At 37.6% G+C, this 27,686-nt stretch overlaps 1 protein-coding gene across 12 annotated transcripts in view; it reads left to right on the top strand.

Annotated features, from left to right (window-relative positions):
• TBC1D1 (TBC1 domain family member 1) overlaps positions 1-27,686 on the top strand; it is a 115,420-nt gene that overhangs the window by 62,166 nt on the left and 25,568 nt on the right. For 7 of the 12 annotated variants that reach the window (XM_055796631.1, XM_055796630.1, XM_055796629.1 and 4 more), the window contains 9 exons: positions 836-927; positions 2,510-2,617; positions 5,018-5,146; positions 7,279-7,365; positions 9,069-9,358; positions 11,049-11,207; positions 13,536-13,655; positions 14,821-14,960; positions 26,802-26,987. In XM_055796631.1, the coding sequence (XP_055652606.1) occupies positions 836-927; positions 2,510-2,617; positions 5,018-5,146; positions 7,279-7,365; positions 9,069-9,358; positions 11,049-11,207; positions 13,536-13,655; positions 14,821-14,960; positions 26,802-26,987 (1,311 nt within the window). The remainder of the gene's footprint in view (positions 1-835; positions 928-2,509; positions 2,618-5,017; positions 5,147-7,278; positions 7,366-9,068; positions 9,359-11,048; positions 11,208-13,535; positions 13,656-14,820; positions 14,961-26,801; positions 26,988-27,686) is intronic. The other 5 variants (XM_055796638.1, XM_055796635.1, XM_055796632.1 and 2 more) reach the window with 4 other exon arrangements.

Genomic DNA, 27,686 nt, shown 5'->3' with positions numbered 1-27,686 from the left:
ATAAAGGGCAACAGCAGCTTGTCAGATCACATGACAGTAGCTTGTTGGACTAAAACCTATCTAGTATTAATTTGATGAAACTGGAGAACTTCCAGAACTACTTTTCACTCTATTTTGGTCTTCAGCTAGCTATGATTTTTGAGAAATTTCTTAAAGGCAAATGATTTTTAATGCCTTTAATCATGCCATCTGGTTAATCATATCATGTGGTTCTGGAGGAGAAATGCCATGATCAGAAAATGAAGTACAAACTACTGTTTGCTGGTTTTTCACAGAAAATAGAGGAAAGGCATTTAATCCAGGATGAGAACAGAAAAAAATAATCTGAATGAGAGGGTAGTGTGCTTTAGACTATCAGTATTTTTCATTAGGAGACAAAGCAAGAACTTCACTAACGTGGAATAAATTTACTCTTTTTCAGAAGAGGCCATGGCATACAAATTGAAGGAAATCAATGGAAATTATATTTATACCACAAGCAAAATCCAAGCAGTACTGCATAAAACACCCAACAAAGTAGTATGCTAAAATGCAGTAGATTGTGGGTTTGTTTTGTCTTGTGTGATAATGGAATCTTCAGATGAGAGTATAATCCTGGTCTGTGCTGAGTAAATCTCCTTGTTGCAGAGTTCGTGTCCCTCATTTTAAAGACATGAGTTCAGTAGTAGCTTTAAATTAACCTAGAGTTCTTTCTAATGCCCTGTTATGAAATCAGTGCAGTGCATCAGCTCAAATAACTGAAGAGCTTTGGATTAAATTGTGCACATAGTTATGAGACTGATTAATTCTGACAAATTTGACCCTGTGATTTGTTCTTTTTTGTTCCTCTTGGTAGGGTTACACCCTTCTAAGACTAAACTAGAACTACAAAAGCATCTTACAACACTAAATAACCAGGAGCAGGCCTCTGTTTTTGAAGAGGTTAAGGTAAGCTCTTTGTTTCCTACAAGATTTTAAAGCAGTTGATTATTTTTTTTTGCTAACATCACTGTGAAACACCAAAGTTATTTTCATTTTTTAATGAGTTATTAATATCTTTACTTAACAGACTGTTAACCACCTTGTGCTTTAATTTCCGTATATTTTTCTAGACCTGTTAAAAATGTGTGTTTTGATGAAAATGGCTCATTTTACTCATTTTTTTCCCCTAATACTACTTGTTTTCTAGGAAAATGTTGACGTCTCACTGGGTACAATGCACATTTTTTTATTTTTTTTGTGGGTGAAGGTAGTGACTTGTACAGTGAGAACATTTAGCTGTTACTTTTACCAAAACAAATCATTGTAACATTCCCAGATAGGAAATTTCCTGCCTAAAATGTATTCTAATCTTCATAGTTGTCAAACTAAGTAAAAAAAGTTTGGATTTCATTCAGAAGATAGAAAGTTATTTTAGCACAGAGGAAAGCATAGCTGGATTTAAGACAAACTATGAACATTGCAGGAAATGCCATTGGGCTTGGCATACTACTGAAGATTAGGAAATTTCAGACTTCTTAAAAAGTAATGTTTCCTTCCTCTCTTGAGTGATTTCGGTCTCTTTGTGTGTTTCCATGTGGCAGTTTATCATCCAGTACCAAATTTGGAAGGTACTCTGTGGAACTGATTCCATGAGCTAGGTGATTTCTTAGTATACAACAGCTGGCTGGCACTGTTGCCTTTTAGTATTCTGCACACATTTTAATGATCTAAAGCTTCTAGTAGTCACAGGAAACTGTTAATTGCTTCTGGTGAGAGTCTGCAAACAATTAACTTGGTAAAACCAAGGGTAAAGTATGTCTCTCCTGCCTGTCTTTTTCGGCTAATTTTTTCAGTTGGACTGCCTGAATAAATTCTTACAGCTCCGTATGTTATAACCATGATTTGCATTTTTAGATAACTGTCTTAATAAGAATATTAAGACATGCATTAATGACATGCTACCTTGGCATTAGCTAATTCATAGTGTATCCTCTGCATTACATCAATAGACTTAAAACAGCATATGCTTTTCAAAAGTTAGATTTCTGGGATCAAATTCTATAATAAATTGTTTTAAAAACATTTTCTCTTACAAATAGGTTCACCTTGTGCACTAGTTTTTAAAATACCTATGTCATTTCCCAAAAATGAAATGTCCAATGAGAATGATTTTTAGAAGGGTTGTGCAATCATAACTGCCAGACAGTACTTCATGTGTGCTACAAAACTCAGAACTACAGTGTTTTGGTTTTCTTTACAAAAATATTTTTTAAAGTCTGTATTTGCTTGTGGCAATTTGATACCTCTACAGTTGTCCTTTATCTTTCATGTAAATTTTGTCATGTATGAAGTGAGGTCACCTGTTTCTGTGGCTGGTTGAGGCTTTGCCTGGGACACCGGTGTCCTCTGGTGGACTGGAGTAGTAGCATTAACCATGTTAAACTTGTTCTTACATTAACAATGTATAGACAGTGACAAAAAGAAAAGAGTAAATATTTGCTGTTATACAAATATGTAATAATTGTGCTTGTGCTGTTTCCAATTAAAGAAATTAAAACCAAGAAATGATCAAAAAGAGAATGAGTTGGTTATCTCTGTTTTGAGAAACATGTATGAAGAAAAACAGAAGGACCATGTTCATGTTGGAGAAAAACAGGTAAGTAATCATTCAATTTTAGCTCATGTAAGGAGGAGCTAGGAGAAAATCTTCCATTCCATTTTTTTATCTTTCCAAAGGCACATTTCCATCACTGGCTTTTGGGAACTTCAAACTGTAGGTGGTGGCAGACACTGGTTTTGCTTATGATACATAGGCAATTGTCATGCACCAAAACGGGCATATCTCAGATTTTGAGGTACACGGTACAGTCTGATGTCAGGCCTAGGAGAGAGCTGCAAACAAGGTAGACCACCAATTTGGTTGTTTCTTTCTTCTCACTGCAATGAAAATTCCATGTATGTGAGAGACTATATAACGAACTTGTAATTGCTCTCAGCTGGTCTGTGACATTTGCCATCCTGCTGTCTGTGTGAGTCAGTGTCCTCATAATGCAGTGGATTTGATCCTTGTTAAAGACTATCACATTTACTCAACAGCTGGAAGTTATTTCTTGTGTGCAAACCACCATTGAAGTGGCCTCAAGGAGGAGTAGCTGAGGAGGATTGCTGCAGAGACTGTCACCCATTTCCAAAGAGTTGCGCTATCTTTCATTCTGTATCAGGTTGTATCAGTGCTGTTTAACTGGCAATTTTTACAGCACAGTTACAATTTTTCGAAAGAGATGAATGATTTTGGATGCCTTGGTTTGTGGCTAACTTGAGACACCTCGAGAAGGTCTGCATTTAAAAGAGGATCAGCACCTATTCTATAGATCTTTCAGATCCAGATTTTTAACCGTTTTAAAAGTCTTGGCTGTCTCACCACTTCTGGCCAGTAATTCCATGGCTGCTGTTGGCTATTTGTGATATAAACTAGCAAATTAATATATGGAGAATAATTAGACTCCTGAAGAAATTGGAGAAATAGCAGCAAGCCTTCATATACTATTTCTTCACTTTGTTAATCTCTTCTCCTTTTACGCCCACTGGCTAATTATTGACTTCCCTGATAAAGCATGAAGAAAACTTTGTATATTTTGTTCTCTGATTTCTTGTCTTGAGCATCTCACCAGAAATACATTTTTAAGAAAAAAAAGTGTTGTAGTTATGGCATGATGGGAAGAAACATTGCTTGAGGTCCTTTATCGTACCTGAAATATTTTTATTTGATCTAATGCCAGCTGATTGTCACATAGTTGTCAGTCAGAAATGGCTTGAAAATTCTAAGGCCTGCTGCAGTCTGTTTGCTCAGTGCCTGAGCAAATTTGAGCAGAATTGGTTAATCTGACACTTGCAAAGACGCCAGTGCTCTAAGAACAGAGTTGACTTGACCTCAGTCCAGTCCATCATTATGTTTGCTCTGATAATTTGTCTCCCAAGCTGTGTAATAGCAGATACCTTTGAACATGGGCTCTGGCAGTGTTGTTTGTCTAAGCAGTCATTAACCCGTGACGTCATGATGTCCCTGCTCCCTTCTATTCTACATAGACATTCACTTTCATGCTTTTAATAATTTTTTAAAAATACCTAAATCAGGTGAGGAAAAATAAATTAAATGTGATACTAGTACATGGATCTTATTTAACAAAAATGACCTTCAAACTAAGTGTCTTTTTGTAAGAATGTAATAGCGGGCAGCATCTGATTTGCCCTTTGTGGATGAGGTGAGTGAAGGTGAAAAGAAAATACAGAAGCCTGTAACTTTGTCAATAGAATGCTTTAAAATAATAGCTAGACAGGACTCTATAGCGATGGTGATGATGTACTATTCAGCTGTCCATGTACTAATAGTTACGTAGATCAGTTATTCAGATCTCTGAAATTAGGGCCATGTAGAGAGAGCTACAGTGCCTGGCAGCCGCAGGATGTACCCCACAAAATAACTCTGAAAACTGTGCTCTGGCTTCTACTGCAGGTGTCAAGTTTGGGTGGTAATATTTGCGTTGTGGTGTCATTTTTGTATTCACTATATTAGTCTTCACAAGTACTAAAAATGGACTGAAATACTTATTTAAAAAGCAAAACTCTAAATAGACTGTTACCTCTAAGATGGAAGTGTTTCTACTGGTGAAATATATAGAAGAGTTAGATTGTTACACATCTTTCTGGCCCTTAGAAAGCCTCATTTTAATGTGGGGACACTTGATAGTTCTTGTTAATTATGAGCTTCATCAACTTTGAGTAATTTCTTGGCTGAAGAAAAGTAAATCCAGCAGAAATCTCTACTCTGTTACATTTAAACATTTAGAATTTGTACAAACAATTTAGAATTTGTAAATCCCTATCAAGATGGCAATTCTTCTGAAGCATTGCTAAGTATCAGTAGAGAAAAAGGCATGAAAAGCTAAGGACACCGGGAGAAAGTATTGTTTCAGGTTACAGAAGTCTTTGGACTGTTCACTGAAATTCTGCTCCATGCTGCTGAGTATTTTGCATTTATTTTTTTTAACACTTGCAGACTTCACAACCCCTTGCCGAGAATGCAGTAAATGAGGTGCCCAGCAGTGCTCCAAGATTCAGATTAGATATGTTAAAGAACAGAGCAAAAAGATCTCTGACAGAATCATTTGAAAGTATTTTATCACGTGTAAGTATCTTTGTGTTTATTGCCTCTGAACATAATGTCGTTGTTTTATTTATTTGAATGATATGAAAGTCATATTTGTTATCCTTCCAGGTTGTAGCCAAGTTGTTGTTAAAGGCACAGTGACAAAAATATTTGATTGTACAGGTTAGAAGAAGACAAAACAAAGCAAGGCTTTGGTAGAGAGAATACAAAGTCCTGGAAGAAGGGAACTAATTGCTAGACAAGAAATAGTGTGTATAAGCATTTCAAAAAATTAATATGAAGTTGAGCATGAGAACTTAAAAAAAGCAACCATTGTTTTATTTCTCTTTCGGATTTAGAAAATTAAAAGAGTAATTATAATTGTTCACTGCTCTTTATGTAGAATGAAATGATTGGGGAACTGACTAAGCATTCCTAATGAGATAATATTTATTAGTGGCACAGAATGGATGAATAACAGGGCATTTGAACTTTTAAACGCTAGAGATTATTTGAAGGTGAGGGGTATAAAGACCTTAAGAAGGCACAAAGGTTATGAAGGCATTTATGAAATATCACATCAGCTAAAATTTTTTGTAAACAGTGTCTGGCAATACCTATTAGTGGGAAAAACTTGAGCTCCTATGTGATAGTGATCCCCAAGACAACACAGAAAAATGTTTATCATAAACATATTGCTGAAAATATCTGCTGAATGTATACAGCAACAGTTAAGAAAACAAATCAGATGTCAAGTTTAAGCACTACTTTTAAACCTATGGGGTGTCTTCTCATTCAAATATTCTTTGTTTTGCACTCCGTGGAGAAAGTCTGAGGAAAATAATAGGAGATTTGGAAAAGCCTCTGCTTGACAAATTACTAAAAAAAAATCAGACCTTCTGCCTTTTTAAAAAAAAAAAGAAAAGAAAAGAAAGAGAGTTGTGACAGAATGCTAAACAACAAATATTAGGTAACAAAAATTGGGCATTCTTATTTCTCATCAGCAAACATGTAAATTGAAGCAAGATGTAGGACAGTTTATTGGCTCATAGACATTCAACTTGTAGAGACAAAACTAGGCTTTCAAAGCTTATTTTAGACATCATATCTAACCTGTTCATGAAATGAATGATAGCAAAAGCATGTTCTCCCTGTTATGATTATGCATATAGAGAGGATTTTTAATATAGTATCTCTCTTCATTACTTCCCAGCCAGTGTTTCTAGAGTTGGCTCTCATAAAATCCTGCAGTGGATGTGTTTGCGATGTGAAACATAACATTAGTGTTGTTACACTAGGTATAGTAATTTTTGACAGTTTGTCCTGACTGGCATAAACTATCTTCACGTAAGCACAGGTGTATATTGGTTGCATTTTCACTGTCATGGTTGTTTTGATGGAAGTTCTTGGTTTTGGTCAGATCTGAGGCAAAACATTTTGTCTGAGCCTCAAGGAAAAAATAGTCACTATTGTGAATAATGGTGGTATTTTTTATTTTACCTGGAATAACAGTTCGAAGAAAACATAAGCCTTAACTTCAGAACATAAAGAAATGATACCCCTTAAGGTCAGAAAGATACCAGTTCCACAGTTATATTAGCACATAAGAATCCATCAGTAGGTTTCTTGATATTTCTCTTGGTTCCATTACAAACGTTAGTTGAACGAATTATACAAAAATATTGTTGAACAGGTTATACAAAAATATTTCTGCTTTCTGATTTGTAGGCATTGAAATGGGTAATACCAGAACTTATGTTTTGCTGTGTATTAAATTTACATGGATTTAAGTCCTTTGTAATAGACAGCTTTTTAATTTCTTAGTGTCTTGGTAAGAAGTGCGTAGTGTGAAAATTTCCTGTTTGGAATACAGAAGGTACTTCAACAGTAGTTACAGTACATGTGTGCAATATATGATCGTGTACATGTCCTGGAAAGCACATCGTTGCCCATGAGAATTCCTTAATTCCATAAGGTCCTTTAAAATGTCAGTGACTGTTCTGAATGAAACCTCTGTTTCTCACAGAGGCAAAGGTTATTCTTAAGCATTTCAGGAAATTAAATTTGATACTGTCTTTGAAAATTACAGATTCTGACTGTGCTACACAAATCTCTTTCTGGTATGCCCTGTATGTCATAATCTTGACTGCTGGTGTGCTTTATCTCTACAGGGCAGTAAAGCCAGAGGTCCACTGGACAGTTCTGGTGCTGTGGATCTGGACAGCTCCATGTCTAGTACCTTAAGCAGCACAAGTAAAGTAAGTAAAGCCTGGGGTGAATGTACATATTTAGAAACTTCACGTAATATTCCCTGAAACAACTAGTCAGATGTGAAATGCAGTTACTAGCTATTCATGTAACTGTTCCATTCTAACATCTTGGGGTTTTTTAATTATTTTGGGGGAGTAGGCAAGCTAATGGATTGTGTGTGAAAAGAAATAAACCCCAGAATGCCCGAACAGTATGACAGAAATAGTATCATAGAGTATGGAGCATAGGTATGTCTTTTCTTCCTACCTGTAAGAGTCCTGCTGCCACTTGCTGATCCATAAGGTGTGTCTTTATTCCTGTGCTGAGTCCCTCTGGGGATGACAGGGCTGCATTCATTGGATCAGCCACTACCATTTGAGGGTTTTTTTGGAGGTTTGTTGTGTTTTTTTCCCCCAACTTGAAGCAATATTTTCTCAGAATTTACATGTTGGTTACCCAAATAATTTTTCATATATATAACATATTAGAAAGTGTATGAGTCCTCTGAGGGACAACTTGAACAAAGTCATTTCCCAGTTTACTCTGGTAAAAGAGATTCAGGCTAAGAAAAAGCAGTCATATGTCAATACAATGGTGATGTGTAAGATGATGTTATCTGTAGAATTTTACTGGAGATCTCCATATTTTTTTGACACAATATGGGGCTCACAGTAAATCTGTGTTTCTCTTCTCCAGAAGTTTCAAGTTGCTTTCAGGCTTTTCATTTTGTTCCCTGTGCTATAAAAGATAGCAGTGCAATTGGGTCTCCATTTAAATTAGAAATTCCTTGTACTTATATAAACATATATTTTGTATCTATGTATCTTATCGTGTGAGTCTATAGATGTGAAATAAAATATTATATAATGTAATCTGAATCTTGCAACAGTGTGCAGAAAACAAATGCAGTAATTACTATGCTGCTGATCCTGATGGGGTTGGTTTCAGCCCTGAAAGTACATACCATGAATGCAGGATTGCATTCATAAAAAACATAAAGGTAAAACACGATATCCCCCTATTCATGGTTAGAAAGCTTTTAGTCTGAATAAAATATGAACACTCTTCTTCCCTAGAGGTAGCCTAGCACTCTGCAGACTTGGATACAGCTATTGATTCTCCTCTAGTGCCTAGTCACCTAAAGACTCCTGACTTCAGGTAATCAAAAGTCTGCTTATCTTTTGGAAAGAATGGCCAACTCTGCAGGAAACACAAGGTGGACAGTGAAGAAAAACACATGGTTTTGGACTGAAAGAGGCATCTAGTCAGAGAATTCAAGTCCTTTGTGTGAATCTTCAGATAGATGAGAGGATGAGATATAGATAAGGACTATTATATATATATAGTTATATATTGTTAAATGGGGTGCTAAATATATAGTACTCCAAAATACCAACCATTTTGTTGCTGTCACTGTTACCCAAACCTGACCCTTCTGTTCTGTTCTGACTCCATTTCCTCTGAGGTGTATTCAACTTCCTGTAAAATACAACTACTCCCAAAATTACTTTTTCTCTGTAAAATGGAGGTGATTTGTTGTTCTAAGTGATTAATAACAAAGACATAAAACATCAAAGATTCTTTCTTTGATCTATCATGATAAAAATGTGCAAGTTTGAAGCAGGTTTCTGTGGGATGTGAATGACATGGGACTGCAACCTCAAAGATTGATTCTAAGCCCACGTGTTGATAACCTTTTTTGCACTGCTAGGAGCCACCGTTGTGTGAAAAGGAGAAAGACAGACTTCCTGCACTTCCTACAGGAAACACTGTCAAGACCAGTGGATCAGTGGGTGATGTCTCCAGCGATGCAGATGATTCTCCTGTTGAGCAGTCCATTACATTACCTCAGCAAAGCTTTCGGAGGCGAGCAAACACACTGAGTCATTTGCCAACGGAAAGCCAGGAATCTTTGGTACCTGTTGAAACATCACCTTCTGTTCCCCAGAGGAAACTCATGAGGTATCACTCAGTGAGCACAGAGACTCCTCACAAAAGAAAGTAAGACATTAAAAGCAGGCTATGATTTCATTTGTTGAGGGCATATTTGGGGGTGATAATTGCATACCAGGTATGTCCTCTTAATGGATAAGAAATGTATGGCAGCAATGTGTCACTCTTTGTAGGTTTGTAGGTATTCTGTTTAAAAACACTTTTAGCCCCATGTTCTCCACAGGGGAGAGAAAACATGAGATCTGTAGTTCCACCATTTGTCACAAAACTAAGTGTAAGCACAACATAGGATTGCTCCTCGGGTTTGATTATATTTTTGCAAGCAATATTAATTATTTTTTGTTATTTTAATCTGTAAGCAGTACAAATAAATACTACTACTTGTTGTCTATTTATAGAGAAAAATCTAGTAGCATTTGTGATGCTGAAAGCCTTGCTAGTTGGTGAATTCATGTGTGACTTTAAAATAACGCACAAAACTGACATAAATTGCCTAATTGTTGATAGAGTTGAGGCTCCTTGCTAGTTATTAAATGAACCCGTGTAGATTTTACTTGCAAAAACAAGCTACTGCTTGCCTTCATGTTAATATTTGTCAAGCTATACTCCTTCAAAAACCTGCCTCTACATCTCTAAAGTCCTCTTAACTTTGCGGTAGTTTTCTTCCCTCCCTCTACCTGGCTTTTTCCAATTACTATGGAAACATTTCTGTCTGTAGGCTTCTGTTTTAGTGCCAAAACTGCTCATTTACACAAGTTAGTAGATAGTCTCTGTGTTCCAGCTCATTTTTCCCTGCAGGAGGCAAGGTAGTAAAAAAACATGCCTGAAACAGGTAATGACAGCGAAAGAAAGAATTACAGTATTTGAAAGGAAACATAACCTGAGTTGCCTTTTTGTCCCTTCTTTGAACCTTTTTAATTCTAAAATGCTGGAAAGATTTTGTAGTGCAGTGTAGGACTTGTGTTGGTCTGTTATCTTCGTGAGAGTTGCCCTGATGCCTGTAGCTGCTTGTTCAATCAGTTATCTTACTGTAGGAATGCAGCTAAAATTAAGTGTATTTTTCATTTTCCTTGGTTATTTGTATTTGAGTTTGATCATACAATTTTTAGTAAGACCTGAGTGTACCTGCTCCCTCACATAACTTTAAAAAAAATAAATCATCGTTGCTTGCCTTTCATAGCAAATGTACGGAACCAGGGGAAATGGAAAAAAGGGAGGCCAAGTATACTTAAAGTTCTCAAAACTCAATAGAATTACAGACTTCTAACAAGTCTTGTACATTTTATGAGTGTTTTTGAACAGCTTACCTCAATTCATAAATTGTTTCGTAGTGTAAATAAATTCAGTTCTTCATGTAGCGTTTCACTTCTCATCCATTAGAACTCTTGATCATATGCCTGACTTTATCATAGACACCAAGGAGAGGCGCGTATGAGGGAGAAGAAACGGGTGTGTCAGTGACAGGTTTTTGAGAGTTTAAATTTAGTCATACCCTGAAATGCCTTGCTGAAGCCTGTGAGTGTGTATCTGGGACTTTGCTGATTGGGTTAAGATGTTCAGCCTCTTACAATTACTGCATTAACTGTGACAAACATAGGAAATGGCTCATTTGTATATGTCAGGTCCCTCTCAAAGATTAGAGAAGGGATTTCACTTCCCCTGCCCTTTCCTCTCTTACTGTGTTTTGTTCTTTGTGCTACCTCAACTCCATCGCTCTGGCTGGAATCCTACTATACAGTTTGAATGAATCTGTCGACGAATCTAAAAGTTCTTCTGGTCAACTTGCGCGTTCTCCTGCTCTAGCTCGTCTTAATCCCTCGGCCTCTTCACCCAACTTTTTAAAATATCTAAGGCATAATTCAAGTGGAGAACAAAGTGGGCATTTTGCACAAAAGAGGTGAGCTAGCACCTGTACGTAGTTTGGGGTAGGTTTGTTTTGCTATGTCATAAATGTCAAGCTCCATATTGTAAATAATTAAAATAAATTAATATAGACCAAAGGTGGTAGATTTTTGTGGGAGAGGGAACTTTTTAACTCCACCACTGAATGTAGAGCTGCTACTTATGTAGTTTTTTGTTTTAATATATAAAATTCTTTCAGACATAGACACATGACTTTCTCTAGAGCCAGTTATCCAAAGCAACTTGTCGTTATGCAGCAGACAGCAGCACTTCTTAAACTGTGTGAGGGATAAGTTGCCAAGAACCTGTGATCCAGTTCATTCTGTCCCTCCTGAATAATTCTGTTCTGTTCTGCTTTGGTCATGGTAACACAGAAACATTAATTTTTTGTGTCTAATGAAAAAAGGCAAATTGACTAAGTGAACTAAATGGGACAAGAAATAGCAGAACTGTGGAGAGCTGATACAAAAAAACCCACAAACAAACAAAATATAACCCCACCACCCCACCCCCAAAACCAAAACCCAAGAACAAACAACACCCAACTCAACAGCCCATGTATTTGTCTTGGTTATTTTGAACAATATCAAATGATACTTTTCTGTAGCTCCTTTCTCAGAACAAAATACCTATAGAGAACGTTGAGAAAAGGACATTAACCCATCATTTCCCTGAGAACCTGAAACAAGTAGCTCCCTAGAAATCTTAACCATGAAACACCTTCTTAACCTCTTGAGCTATAACTGCTTATTTTAGCTCAAAAGGCTAATGAGACCAAATGTCCTTGGAAGCACTGTCAACAGTCACTGGCCATTGGCAAGCAATTTTTATTGCTCTTGCTGTTTATTGTTTGGCTTTGTTCTCCTGGGTAAGGTTTCCTGTTTCCCTCTGATACTGAGAAAATACTTGGCTGAGAACTTTGTTTCACCAGTTCCTTCAGTTGCATTTGCCGAGTACTAACTAGCATCTCTTAATTTAGCTTCACCTCAGAAGTGCAGTATAGCTCAGAGGAGGAAATGTGAGTCTACAACGTCCTCTTTACTCATCATTTTAATAAGACTTACTTGAATCCTGAAGCACATTCTCAACAGCACATTATTCCAATAGATTTGGTAATGATACTGCATGCACTGTAGCAACTTCTCCTTCCCTTTCCCTGTTGTTTAAGGGTATACCATACTGCACCTCTAAGCAACAAGACTGAAAACAAAAATTGATAGGGATATCAAATGGGTTAATAAGTTTAAATCAATAGTCAAACTGCCCAATTTGATTGTGTTCTGTAAGTGAAATTACTGTGTATATGTGATGGATTTACAATGCAATTGTAAGTGAAACCTGTTTGCAGGACACGCTGCAGCCTTATCTTCTTCGTGCTCGGTACTAGCTACTAAAGAACAGCTTCACTTCATACTAGTGATTGTCTCAGAGTACACATACACACACACACACCCATCCCATTTACAGCTTCAGGAGACAGTGCTAAATGACATCCAGGTATATCATTATGGTTTATCAGAAGCAGTTCTTTCTCAAGCTTAGTTTTTCAGGAGAAAATTCACCTAGTCAGGTGTTTTTCTGTACTTGTTCTGATAAAAGGTCTTCCAGTATCATCAGCCAAGTAATTTTCTATGTTTTCATTCCATGGAGAAACTTTCCGTTATCTGAGTTGTTCTCACTTCCTTCTATTAACCTTCTTCTGAGTATGTGGGGGCTTGTTATTTTAAAAGAAAGAGCAGAATTATGTTGGCCAGAAAACTGTTGATGAAATTTCATTAGTGCTCCTGTCTGTTGCATAAATAGAGCGGCAATCCTAATGATCAGTTGGAAGGCTGAGCTTTTAACTTAAAAGTTCCAAACTTGTCTGAATAAAACCCTGTCAATGCTTTACAAAATGTTTTATGCCAAAGTCTTAGTTTTCATTTGCCAACACAATGATTATCAATGTCAGCGTTTCCTAACCTTTTCCCCCAAATTTAGTCAGTCACTGAAACTGATATTTAAGTAAATGTACAATGATAAAGTTGGCGTCAGTTCTTACTAGATTAAAGGAACGTACTTGAAACATGCATTAAATAGCAAAGAATAATAAGTTCACTGGAAATACATTTATTTACATTGGAACATTTTAGTTTGCCCAACAAAATATGTATTCCAAAGTAGCACTTTGTTAGGAGTTTCAGTTTTGACTTTGGTTTCCTTGATATTCAGGCCTTCAGGATTTAGCTGCTTTTTGTTTGAAACTTAGCAGTATGTATTGTTTTTATTCAGTGGATTTATACTTCTTTGTTCTAAACTGTGCTTTTCCCAACTGCACTCTCAGCATCTCCTACCGTACTGCCTTAAGGAAAAAGCTTCATTCTTCCTCTTCTGTGCCAAATTTCTTAAAATTTCTGGCTCCTGTAGATGAAAATAACACCTCTGACTTTAGGAGCACAACAAGGTAGGGTTCTCTCTTAAAGCCTGGAGGTAAAACTGTATTTTCAAAGGTTTCTTTGTCTGAAATATTTCAAATGCTTCTCACACTTGCAAAACCTGATCTGTGCAAGTTCACTTGCATGTATTCTGCATGTGATTGCTGTCAAAAGAATGGAGCTATCCCAGGCTCCTCCTCTGCCATGATTGCAGAACTTGGCCATTTTGATGCTGTAATGGTCATACAATTTCCGTCTCTGTACTTCTGTGATTACTCCTGCCAAAGGACTGTATTAGTAGTTTTCAGTTAAAAGAATATACATGGCTCATCCTAAGCAATGTCAGTGTCCTCAAATTGAAAGGAGAGGATGGCCCGTAAAATGCTCCTCTTGGTTGCTGCCAGAGCTATTTGAAATACATTTATCCCTTTCAGTTTCAAGAAAGACTCATGCAACCATTTAGCCAATGGCTGGAATAAAGCAATGAATAGTTTAAAGATGTAACAGGTGAAAGTTATTAGCGGGATTTTTAGTAGGAAAACAGCATTGCTGTTCACTATTTCATTTAATATTCTGAATAAAAACCTCTCTATGTCGTTTGTGGATTACTTGAAAGGGTCATCCAAGTTTCCTGGATACTGTTCCCAAGTTTGTTGCTTATTTCAGATGGTGGCTTGCTAACAGAAAGGTTAAAAGTTTTGTTCCAGGTCTATGTTTTAAAGGCATGTGTTACATATCTAGTTCACAGAAGGCTGGAAGTTAAATTGGTGTTTATAAAGCTCCTTGATGTGTGCTGACAAAAGGCATCAGCAGTTCTTTGTGTCTCCTATGAATAAGTGCTAGGTTTTATGGATGGCATTTAAGCAGCAGAATGGTAAAGATACATTATGGTGTACATGTCTTTAACGTGTTTAATACACTGCTGCAAAGAAATCAGTTAAAACTAGAGAAAGCAGATTACACAGAGCTGCCAGCCCCTTTTGGTGAACATAAGTGATGTTTGCAGCCTTGTAAAAGCCTTGTAAAAGCCTGCTGCCACAAAGCAAGCTTCACTTACCTAACGCTGTGAGCTTGGCCCAGCATATGCACAGCACACTGCACTGCTTAGTTGATGGTTCGCGTTGTTGTGTTCACTGAAGACTGTGTCACTGTTACTAGCTTACTCACAAGCCATTCTGTGTTACACAATTTTAGTGACTACGAATCCAAACACAGCCCGCAGGCCATTGGTGTGGACAGCCCTGTAAGGACTCGACGGCATTCATGGAGGCAACAGATATTTCTGCGAGTGGCCACCCCTCAGAAAGCATGTGATTCTCCCAGCCGATATGATGGTAAAGTCTGTGTTTTATTTGCTCCCATAAATGTTGTTAGTGGATGCAATCTGAAGCATGGATCATTTTGTCTACCAAGTGGGCATGTTTGCCTGATAATATGTTTGTACCATCTTTGCAGTTTCCCACCTACTTTTTGGTCATGTCAAGCTCATCAGCTATTGATTTTTTATTTTTCAGCTTCATCTGTAACATAGTTCTGGTTGTGTCAAATTAAATAATGAGTGAATAAATTATTTTAATGTATACTGTTTTAAGGACTTCTGGGGAAAAAATGTATCATCGAGCATGGCTCTAAAGGAGAGGTGGTGCTTCTGTTTCATATTTCCATGCTGGAGTGTAGAACTATGGACTAGAAAAATCCAGGCCTAGCAGAAGGAATTAAATTTCTTTTATGACTTCAGTTGAGTTTTGTAGTATGTACTTCATACCAGACTGAATTTGACCTCATGTATGCTGCTCCTCCAGTCTGTGACATTTACTACTTGAGCCATACTTTAGCCACTGTTGTCGTATTTATTCCCTGAATCACTGTAGAGCTGAAGAACCACAGCTTAGAAAAAAATCACTGCACATGAGCATGCAGGTGCATCATTTTATGCATCTCACTTTATGAACCAGATAGTGCAGCATATAGGCCAAGAATGCCTGAGAGAAGCTTGTTCTCTAGACAATGATCTCTGGCTACTGAAGTTTGAATTTCACAGCTTGAGCTCTGCAGGCTCTACCTTCTGACTGATTTCTAAGGCCACTTTAAAAGATATAAGAAAAAGTATGAGGGAACAGGAGGCAACAGTACATTATAATAAGTGTAGTAAAAAGTAACCATCTTAATGTCACTGATGCTTTTTTCTTGCATCTTAAAGGGACACCTTGATTAACTGGACACTGCACATAACAAAAGTATTTCTGTCAGTGCATTGCTCGCCGTGTATTTTAACTGGCGATGGTGTAAGGTGTGTACGGGCATAGATGCCTCAGTGTACTTCAAAATAAAGTGACCCTATGAGCATGTTGTGTAAACATACACGTGAAATGCTCTCCTGTACTTCAAGGCATATGAAGGAGCTGTTCAATCTCAGTTGTTCTGTGAAGCAACTGTTTTTTCAGGTTTTATGTGTCCTTTTGTGACTGGAAGTAGTTTACTTGTTTTTGAAAACCACAAAACCTTCCCATATTAAATAGGAGAAAAAAAACCCTAAAGTGCCTATCTAAGCATTTCCTCTGAGACATAATAGCTGTAAGATACAATCTTAACAACCTGCAGCTGAATAAGCAGAATAGTTGGAGAAACAAGTGTGGCCAAAATGGAAAACAGGAAGTTCTATTAATAGGAGGAGTAATTTAAAATATCTGGCCTTTTTCTTCACTCTTGTTTTCTTTTTCTGTTTTTTTTTTCCAATGTACATATTCAATTTATGAACAGAGGGAGAAAACTCAGAGTTAGCAGGGGGTTATCATTTATAACAAGAATCGGGGTTTTCCATTTCTGTTTTCATGCATCTCCTGGAAGATTTTTGGCAGTAAAGGATACTTACTCACGATCCAGTCTCTGAAGCCTTTAAGAGAGCTGCTGTACAGATGATCTTATGTTGGACTCACCACCACACTTAGTATTCTCTGTAGTTCTAGAGTAAATGTAACTGTCATTCATTAATCTTGTTCCTGTTTCTTTCACATTCTGTCAAGGAGAAGCAGCACATGCATTGGAGTTTATTGATTTGAAAAGTTCCCTTTAGTTTTTTGTGGGTTTTTTTTTAAATCTTTCTCACTCTTCTTAGACTAATTCCTTTGGAAACAGAATTTATGCAAGTAACCGATGTATCACCAAAAGATCAATTTCAGTCAAATTGGACAGAGGGCAAAGAAGATTTTAAAGACAACATGTTTTGTTGTATTCTGCTAAAGTAAGCATGAGGAGAGGGAAACAAGGGAACATTCATGAGTTTCCCTTTTTAGACTGTGGCTCCACTGACCAATTTCTCCATTCAAATGCAATAGCCCAGACACCACTCCAGGGTACTCTGCAGGAGACCAGTGAAAAAAAAAGCTAGGGATTTTTTAAAAGTTTGTATGTCAGCCCACCAAGAGACCGAGATCTCTGTGAATCAAATATGATGAAGTTTTTCAGGCTTAGCATAGGCTGCATTGCTAAAATTTGTACTAAAAATAAGATCCACCAGTATGCCTGAACTATGCATTGCTTTGACCACATGTGGGCAGGCACTGTCAACAAAATGAAACTGCTCTGTGGCTGTAACTTCCTAGAGTTGTAATCAGTAAATATGCATGTGTAAGATGTCACAATAAACAGAGACAACTTTAAGCTTTATACAGACAAAAATCTAGGTCCTGACATTTGTGATTCCATTTGTACAGGCAAGTGGTGAGCTGAATCTCAAGTTGCATTATGTTCATTGCCACTCCGTGTGGTTAACATGGCAGGATATGAAGGTGTATTTACTAAAAGTTTAAAATAAATAAATAAATACAAGACAACCCAGACAACTGGTACATAGCTTTTACAGAAATTCTGAGCTTAATCTCACAAGGTTCTGAACTTGAGAGATGTCTAGTGTCCTGAGTTCCCACATGAAGCTGACAGCACTTTGTGTCCCACTGTCTTGCACTTCTGGATCCTTTACTTCTTTAGGAGATGCTTGTAAGTAGTTTGAGCTAAAACTTAATTTTCTGTAGCTCAACTGGAGAGAAATGATGGATGGCTGTGCTTTGATGCTTGCATCATGTATTACCAGGCAGAGAGCATGCCATTTGTTTTGCAGACACCATTATTTAAGAAGATTTTATTTTATGTGAAGGAGATTGTTCATTTCTTACTAGTTCAGGAGTACAATGAAAAACCGTCCTAAATCAGTAGAGCTAAAAAAATTGCAAATAGATACACTAGAAAGCCATTTTTTCTTGCCAGTTGACATTTCTGCCTTGCCTGATGACTGGGCTCAGTCCAGCCATGCTCAGGCAAGGTGAGCGCTCTGAGACAACAGAAAGCCTAGGCTACAAGAAGACCATTACTCTTGGTTGTTATGGGAGCGATGTCCCATGTGCAGACCCTCCTCCTTGTGGGTGCTTCCCCTTTCCCCATTCCCTGCTATTTTCACCTGCTTTGTTTTTTCCCCTGACTTTACAATGAAGCACATCAGAGAAGCATTATGCAATTTGCCGCCTGGCAGGACAGACAGGTGATCTCTGGTGAGCCTGAAGATGCTGATCTCCAGTTTGGAGATCTAGAAAGGATTTTCTGTATAGGTGAAATTATCTGTTCTGTAGATATTTGTATTGCTTTCCAGCTGGTAGCTGGAGGGTTGCAGGGTTGAATTATGCTAGTTCTGTTGTAGCAAGCTACAGTTCAAATGTCCAACCTTATTTCCTGCTGCTTGCCACTTCCCATGGAATGGTTGTGTGGCTGTAGGTGGTGTGGAGCACTGGGTGGCAGCATTTCTCTCAATGCCACCTTGAGACACACTCAGGGTCTTGCCCTTTCATATTTTTCTGGTTTATTTATTTGTAAAGGGTGGAATGAGTGTTGTATCCTGCAAAGTGGAGAGATGGAAAAAGAGGAGCACATGTCACTTACAAAATGGATCACAGTTTGATCTGTTACAATACTGTTTCTTTTGAAAGAAGGTTTTCTTTAATGTCTTTTTCTAAAGTTTTTTTTTGCCTGTTTTCTATATATGACTATACAAAATTCACTCCGACTCTCCCACTCACTGTCTTAAACATTCTAAGTAATAAAAGTGTTTCTTCAATTCTTTGATTATTGCCTTTATACCTGCCCACCCTCCTTGCAGCAAAATCTTCATACTTCTGTAGAGTCTCTCTAACAAGGGCTGCATCCTGCGGCTATGCAGATGGTTTAGGACTTTCTAGTTCTCTGTCTTCACTGGTAAAAAGGTGAAGGGAACAACTTGGTGATCACTTTATAGCAGCTAAAGTATGGGCTCACACAAAATGGGTAATTAGTTTTCAGTGGATCAGTTTTCCAGTCCCACTCCCGGTATTACACAAGCACTAGAACAGGCACAGGGAGACAGGTAGGGACATGTGTCTGACAGCTGAGGGTGGGTGCTTTTACCGTGCTCAGAAGCAGGACACACTTAGGTCAGTGCAGAGTGATCATGAAACTTCACCTTGCACCGCAGCGCAGTGGGATATTTGCATACTTCTATTCAGCATCTACAAACCTCTGTGCAATGGACTGTTTTCACTACAGTTTTCACATATTAACTGTTCAGAATTGGTCATAGTGGGAGAACTGTTGTGCAGATTTTCAGGAAATCCCAGCAGAGTAAAGTCAAGTGCTAGATTTAAAGGGAATGTGAATAGTTTTCTGAAGTAAACGGTGGGAAGGTGATAGTGCTTGCAATGAGCTTTCTTGCTGTGGAAGGTGTGCTGACAGTAGACAGCAAGATTTTTGTAAAAGCTGCGTCAGTTTTAGGTTGGAGAATGGGTGATTTGTTTTGAGGTGGGCAGTAGGGTGAAGTTACATGTTGAACAGTGAAAGAAATTGCAGTTTGGAGGACTGAGATGGTTGGTATTGCTTAGCTCAGAAAATAGATTCAGATGGGAAAAAGGGAACTTTAGTCAGAACAACTACGTAGTATTTTACAACCCGACTTGCAGAAAATAATTCTTTTAGAAATTACAAGTATCTCTGTACAGGAAAAGACCCTTGATTTGTTCATTAAAATGAATCAGGTGTCAGTCTCTGGTAGACAGAAGTAGCAAACTGTTACATCCTAAATGCTGAAGAAAAGTTTGGATTTGAAGAACTGCTGTTCTTAAAACCAATTGTAGTTAGCACCTACCTGTTTATGTGCTTTGTGGTGAAGGTTATATCTCTTCCATTGTTTAAGCAAAACTATTTTGAAAATAATTTTGTAGTAGTATTGCAAATACTGTAAACTGTTGCTTTAGCATTCTGTAGAGTGCTTATGGGGTGTTCTTTACTTGTAAAGTGCCCTCCAATACTGTTTTAATGGTTCTTTTTTAGCAACAAAGTGATTATTAATTAACTAATGACTAGTTTTATGAATGCTGTAATAAAGCCAGTTGGTTAGACTTGATTACTCAGTTCTGTCCCTCTCAGAGCAAATATATGCTCATATTCTTGATTTGCAGCATGAGAGCTTGACTATAAGCAGTAAGTACTTATATATAATGTGTGATGGCTTCTGTGCTCATTGAAATATGAGGGCATTTGTATCTCAGGGCTTGATAATATTAGTAAATGGGGTGAATTTTGAGGTGGTAAGTTTTAAAGAAGCTCTTGGCTTTAAAAGAAAAATCGAACTCTGATAATCAACTGTATCCAATTACACAATTTTTCAAGAATTCCTCATTCAGCCATTGCCTGAAGTTGTAAGTCAGACTAGAGGGACTTGTTGCTTCTTGTGATTCAGTATCCAAAGGTTTCTGGTAACAAAAGGCTCCTGGTCATGTTACCACATTTGGTTATGAAGTCAAATATTCTAGACATCTGTGTAGAATAATAGGAATATTATAGCCTTTGTTATAGAAGTTTGCAGTTCCTCTTTAATTTTGTGTCATGTATGAAAGAAGGTGTTGCACTACCTGAATGGAAGATCTGAACAGAACTAAGGATGTTGTGAAAGTCCTTTCTTTTGGGCAATTTAACCATACACGACTGTGAGGATCTCGTGTTTGTTTGCTAAGCTGAGTTTTATAATATTTAAATCAAACAAGGAAAAACAGTGTAATGCAGAAAATAAAATGCTTAATGGAAATCTTCCATCCACATTGTCACCATATTCTGCCTGACTTCTTAACCCTGGAGAGCAGATGTGGCTGGTAAACACTGCATTTAGAGAGTCTTGCGTAAACAACTTAGTGAGAGTGGTGGTAATGCATTATATTTGAGCCTCCTCCCTATTAGCTTCCTATAAAAATAAAAAAAGCCCTTCTTTTCTATATAAAGTGTTGCAGTTTCTAGTCAAAGATGAATCTTTTTATTTTGTATTTGGTATTTCAGGTTGGTTACACTAAGTGCTTCTGAAAGAATGTTTTTTAAATTTACACTTTTAGGTGGGTTTGTCACTTCTGTTGTTTTTTACTTTGTGTGTGTGGTTTCTCTTAGTGGGTTTCCTTTTTCTTCTTGTTTTTGGAAAGCTTTGTTCGGTACTGAGGTTGATTGACTAAGGAACTATTGATCAATTAAATTTTTTTCTAGTCAGTTACAAATGAAATTTCCTAAAACATAAGGTTTAAGGCAACATTATAATAACTCACTCTTGAAATACTTTAAAGTTGTCCCACAGGTCCAGCAAACACTCTGTATTTATTGTAGCTTCTTCTGGAGCTAATGAAATTTTCTGCTTGTATCACTACCAGTCAAATGTTGTCTGGTTTAATTACTGCTGCTTTTATCCACCAGCATTTCATTTAAAAACTTTCCTTAGTGTGGTCACTGGTAGTAACATACAGTGATACTTTCTTCATAATCTTTTGTACTTTGTTTTGCATGTGAGAGCTTTGTGTAATGCATTTGTTGATCCTTTTAGGGTGTAGACATACTCTGTATCTTAGGATTGAAGCACTGCCATGTTAAGCCAAAGAGATGAGTATAAATGAATGGATCTGCTGTACATATTCCATCTTGGTCCATTGTTCCTTTCGTGGGTGGTATGAGTGGTGGGAGCATCAGAGCAGTGCTTTTGAGGTACGTGTGGATCACAGAATCATAGAATCATATAGTTTGGAAAAGACCTTTAAGATCAAGTCCAACCATTAACCTAGGACTGCCAAGTCCGCCACTAAACCATGTCCTTAAGCACCACACCTATGTGTTTTTTTTAAAACCTCCAGGGATGGTGATTCCACCACCTCCCTGGGCAGCCCGTTCCAATGCTTGGCCACCTTTCAGTGAAGACATTTTTCCTAATATCCAATCTAAACATCACCTGGTGTAACTTGAGTTCCTGTTGTCCTATCTCTTGTTATCTGCGAGAAGAGTCCTTACCCCACCTGCCTATAACCTCCTTTTAGGTAGTTGTAGAGAGCAAGAAGATCCCCCTGAGTTTCCTTTTCTCCAGACTGAACAACCCCAGTTCCCTCAGCAGCTCCTCATAAGACTTGTGTACCAGACCCTTCACCAGCTTCATTGCCGTTTTTTGGACACTTCTGGATGCTCTGTAGTACATTTGTGCAACATTTCCATCTTCTTCATTAGCAGTTTCATCTGCAGTTCATTACCTTGCAGAAGTTCTCACAAGCACAGGAAAGCTGGTGGCTTTGCCCCTGAAGTACACTGTTTCTCAAGGAATACTTGGTTTGGACTCAGAGACTTGTAGAAGTGCACTGTGCAGAAGAGTAATTCTGAAGAGTAGTCCAAGTATGAACTTCCAATGGGAAATAACCTATGTGTTAGTAAAATGTAATAGTAGTTATTGAGTCAATTTCCTCAGTCCTGAGCCTTAAAGAGGAGAAATGTGGTGGGCTTGTAAAAGTACCATGTGTGGAGGTAGAATTTTTATATGGAAGCTGCAGGGAAGGGAGCAACATATTTGGAAGGAGTACAGGTCAAATGTGGAATAGAAGTCAACAAAAGCTGATCAGGTTGGCACTTGAACAGGGAAACAGTCTTTCAGTGTGTGCTGAAGTGTTCAAATCCTGCTTAAGTGCACTTACTAATCTCACAGAAGTTTTGAATGCTGTGCATTACTTGGATTTTAGTACATGGCAGTTTGATTGGGTGGAATGTGAGCTACCACTCATGTTCAGGTGAATTGCTCTACTATTTATCTTTGCTTTCTCTGCTATCCTCCAGGTCATTTGTGCATAATAATGAAATACTTTGTTTCTTGTTAACAGTATTTCTACTCTTGTCTGTTTTGGATCTGGAAGCCAGATGGCATGTCTGTTGATCACCTTGTTGTACATTCATGCACATGGGTTAGTGGTGGTCTGGTTTTTTACTTTGCTTTGAGGGATTACCTGCACATTCCACCTACCCCCTCCTTTACCAGCCAAACAGCTGATGCAACTCTGCAAACTTTAGGCAGGCCACCTGAGCAGTTAAGCAGGTTCATTTTGATTTTGGTTTCTGTACATTCTGCCACATGCCAGCATGGAGATGGGAGGGAAGGCAGGTTGTGAATGTGTTGCACTTTATTAGAGTAGACTTTAGACTTCCTGTTAAATTTCCACAAGTGATAAGAAGAAAGAAAGAAAATATAGAAAAGGAGCTGCCATTTGGAAGGCAAAATCAAGCCTAGGACTCTTCCACAGAGGAATTAGAGGTAGGGTTGATAGTCATAATTGTTCAGCCACCAGAATTTTGTAACCTTTCTCTTTTATAGCCTTAAGCATTGTGAGATAAACTTCATTTAGTGAATACTGGTTTTATTAGTTTGGTGAGTAACAGACAAGAAATTTTCAGCCTAAGTGGAAGCAAGACCATGGTCTTGAGGAGTTAATGGTTTGCAGTGGCTCAGGTGTCACCATGGTTTGATCACTGGAGGACAATAAGTGAGTAACATCTCTGATAAATTACGTGATGTTTTGTTAAGTTGGTGCTTGAAGACCAATCCACAGAATTTTCACTGAGAAAGTAGAATGTGTACATTAAAGACAGGAAGATTCTAGGCATTGGATATGTTCATTCTTGCTTTAGGAATGCAATGTGTTTAATCCATTTCCTTGCATGTGCTTTGCCAGGGGTTTAGGGTTTTTTGCAAGTAGGCAACCATAAATTTCTCTGTAGATAGTCTGATATTTTCTAACACGTACGTGTGTATATACATACAACCAGAATACATACCTGACTCTAAAAGAGATCTGTCGACCACTGGGAGGATGTGTAGGCTGAGAAGAGATTTTTTTTCCCCGAAGATGTACATGCATGCATTCTATATTGAATGCTATGAGAATGTAAGAAGTGAATAGACTACAGAGAGTGTACAGTAGATAGGGGTGTTCCTGTCTGGATCACTTTTACTTTTTTGCATTGATGTTTGGTGACCATTTTCATTAATTCCCCTTTCTTGTGCTACTGTTATTTTGTGCATGTAATGTAGCCTTAATGAACAACTTTCCTTGAAGATGATCTTTTTTTTTTGAAGTTTATTATTTTATTCAAGCAAATTAAACTAGTTCTACCAGCATTGTCCTTAAGAGCATTTCCCTTATAATATTTAATATGCACTAAGAAAAATTGAGTTGAAAGCTACTATATGTAGTCATTCTACATGAAAATGTACAGAACATTGTTGATAGTGTAGTATATGCATCAAAAATTACAATTGAATCAAAATAATTTTCCTTTCATTGTCAACACAAGTTGAAAATTAAGTTTCTTCTCTACCTGATGACATTTACCTAAACCTCTCTTATAATTGCAGATCTTAGCCCACAGAAGTCTTCCCATTTGCCTGTAAAGAAAATAATTAAATTGTTTCCCAGTTTCTTTTAAAGGATGTAATATAATTTCTTCATTGTATTGATATTTTTCATAACCAGCTGTATTTCTGAATGCATCTGTCGATGTTTCATACTTCTCTTTGCAACAAATGGTGATTACCTTTAAAGTGTCGAGTATTTGTCCTTTGCCTAATTCTGATTCCCATTAATTTTGTTGTTCTCCGAAATGCTGTCAATACCTGAAGCATGGGTATTTGCACTTACATCCAGAGTGCAAGTTTGTAAAGGTTTAATTTGTTCTGCTAGTACAATATGTTGCATTTATTTTTATATGTATGTTTTAGTCCTTGAATTTAACTCTGTTAAGAAGCAAATAAATGTTGTGTGAGGAAACAAGTGGTATTTGGATCCACCCTGTTTGTCTTTGACTCCTTAAGAGCCAACAGCTGTGAACATTTCCATTCTTAGTCATCTGAGCTCAGTTGTTTGAGTGCCTTTGAACAAACAAGGAAGGAATAGCTGCATACGAGCCATGTGAGTCAATATATGGTAGTATTCAGAGCAGAATTTGAAGGGGTAAAAATTTTCCTATTTTGTTAGTTTGTAGAGATGAGATAATGTCCGTGTATTTACTTTGAAATCTTTATCACTATGCCATATGATGATAAAGAAATGGACTGCTGAGCTATCATCAGAATAATTGTTTCTGGAGTGCCCCTTCTCCAGGAGCTATTTGAAATAGCATGCACAGATGTACTTGTCCTTAGCTGGAGAGTCCAGGGAATGGTTTTTGTTGCACTGATTTTTAAAGCATTTTCTTGTATGTATAACTGGTGAGCTTGTCCTCAGGGAGACATTTCACAGCCATTCTATTTAGCTGAGGAAGGGCTGTTGCAATGCCTTTCCAGTTGGAATTTGGTAGGAAGGGATGAGTGGTTTTACTGTTCATTTTAAAGGTGGTGACTTGAGTAATTTTTCTTCTAGATACAGGTTATATCAAAGACTACTGAGCCTTCAGAGAACCTTTATAAAACAAATCAAGTAATGCTACAGTAGGTATTAAGAAAACAGAGTAAAAGAACTTAAGCTTATTGTGTTGAGAACTTCATTAAAAATGGTGGTGTTTAACCTTTCCCTAAAAAGAAAAGATTTTTCAATTTGCCTGAGATTTTAGTGTTCACTTTCTTTTATAGTGTTTTCAGTCCTCCTACAATTACCTTGCATGTTTGACAAAAAGAAATGTTTTTGTGATGGACCAGCTGAAGCCAAAAGAAAAGGTGCAGAAGGTTATGATATGGTTAAAAATCAGAAGTGAGAGCAAACATGTCTTAGGTGCCTGTCTTCATTTCTGCATGTTTACTTTAAGAATTGGTAACCATCCTATTGTATGGCCTTAGGTGGTGGTATGTTTGTGCAGCTAAGGGTGTGTATTTTCTTTGTTAAACACAGTTTAGAGATTATACTTTCAATTACGTGGGCGCTATATGTGATTTTATCTGCCATTTGAATCATGCCAGGTTTCAGCTGTAGGTTGTATTTTTGCAATTTCTTGAACTTACCTTTTCCTCTTTTCCTTTTACTTCTGTTGTTGGAAAGCTGTAATTAGCAAGGCATGGTCTTGGTGTATGGTACAATGTTTTTATCAGGTTATAGAAAAAATATGTTCCAGACTTTGACCTACATCATGGTTTAACCCCACCTGGCAACTAAGTACCATGCTGCTGCTTGCTCACTCCCCCTGCTCCCTGCCCCAGTGGGATGGGGAGGAGAATCAGAAAAAGGTAAAACCAGTGGGTTGAGATAAGAACAGTTTAATTATTGAAATAAAGTAAAATACTTCAATAATAATGATGATGATAGTGATGATTGAAAGGAAAAAGAGCAGAATAAAACCCAAGAAAGACAAGTGATGCACAATAGAGTTGCTTCACCACCCACTGACTGATGCCTAGCCAGTCCTCAAGCAGCGATTGGTGAGCCTTGGCCAAGTGCCCCCAGTTTATATACCAAGTATGATGTTCTATGGTATGGAATATGCCCTGGCTCTGCTCCCTCCTGGCTTCTTGTACATCTCCTTGTTGGCAGAGCATGGGAAACTGAAAAGTCCTTAACTTAGGGTAAGCACTGCTCAGCAACAACTAAACCATCACTGTGTTACCAACATTATTCTCACACTAAATCCAAAACACAGCACTGTACCAGCTGCTAGGAAGAAAATGAACTCTATCTCTGCCAAAGCTGGAAGAGCCCATGTGATTCTTACTCAGAAGCAGCTTGAAACTGTCATTGGGAAACCTTGCTTGGTATTGCTACCTCTTATATATATGTGTGTGTGTATAGATATGTATGTATGTATATATATACGCAATCTTTTAAAATGTGTCCCTTCATTCACCTATTCATGAAATCTAAGTAGTTCACAACAACTTCTCTCTTTTAAAGATTACTCCGAACTGGGAGAACTTCCACCCAGATCCCCATTGGAACCAGTGTGTGAAGATGGCCCCTTTGGGCCAGTGAAAGAGGAAAGGAAGCGGACACCCCGTGAGCTTCGCGAGTTGTGGAAGAAAGCCATTATTCAGCAGATACTGCTTCTCAGAATGGAGAAAGAAAACCAGAAGTTACAAGGTTAGTGAAGTTCTTGATTACACCCTACTGCAATGTAAATTCACTTTTTGGTTTTCTTTGTGGTCTTGGCAGTGGATTGGACCAAGCCTTAATGAAACATTGTAGGAACATGCAGGCATCCGTTTAACAGCATCTCCCTCAGCTCTCATTAGTGTAGGTGACAATTTACACTTGTTTTTTTATCACTTCATCTTATTATTTGTGTACTTGGACTTAATTAGTACTCTTAGTTTTACCATGGCTGCAGTTTTTTAGTCTGGTGTTTAGAAGTTCTGACAAGGAGCTCGGCACAGTCACTCTTGTGAACTGAATTCTTTCCTACATTTGCATGCACAGGTCATTGTCTAAGTGTTGGTCATTGCAGTGTTCTGTTTAGCCAATCTTGAAGTTGAATTGAAGTTCTTGAGCTGGTTGTGGACTTAAAACTATGGGTCTCTGCAGTGGTACACACACTGTGCAAGCAAGGTTGGTACAGAGTAGTATGACTTAGATCAGTCAGAAAGCTAATAAGAATGAAGGAATTTGCAGTTCTTCTTAACCAAAATTTTCTGTGTATGAATATGTAGCTGCAACAAATCTGTTGTGGTGGCAGTTTATACACATAAAATGCAGCCAATTAAGAATACACATCTTATTGTAGCAGCTGCATACAGAATCACAAGTGATTGCCCTTGAGAGCTGCTCCTTTGAAGATATGAA

The sequence above is a fragment of the Falco peregrinus genome, chromosome 2 (assembly GCF_023634155.1).
Source record: "Falco peregrinus isolate bFalPer1 chromosome 2, bFalPer1.pri, whole genome shotgun sequence".
Taxonomy (NCBI): domain Eukaryota; kingdom Metazoa; phylum Chordata; class Aves; order Falconiformes; family Falconidae; genus Falco; species Falco peregrinus.
The sequence above is the reverse complement of the archived record's forward strand: the minus strand, read 5'-3'. Positions and strand labels throughout refer to the sequence as shown.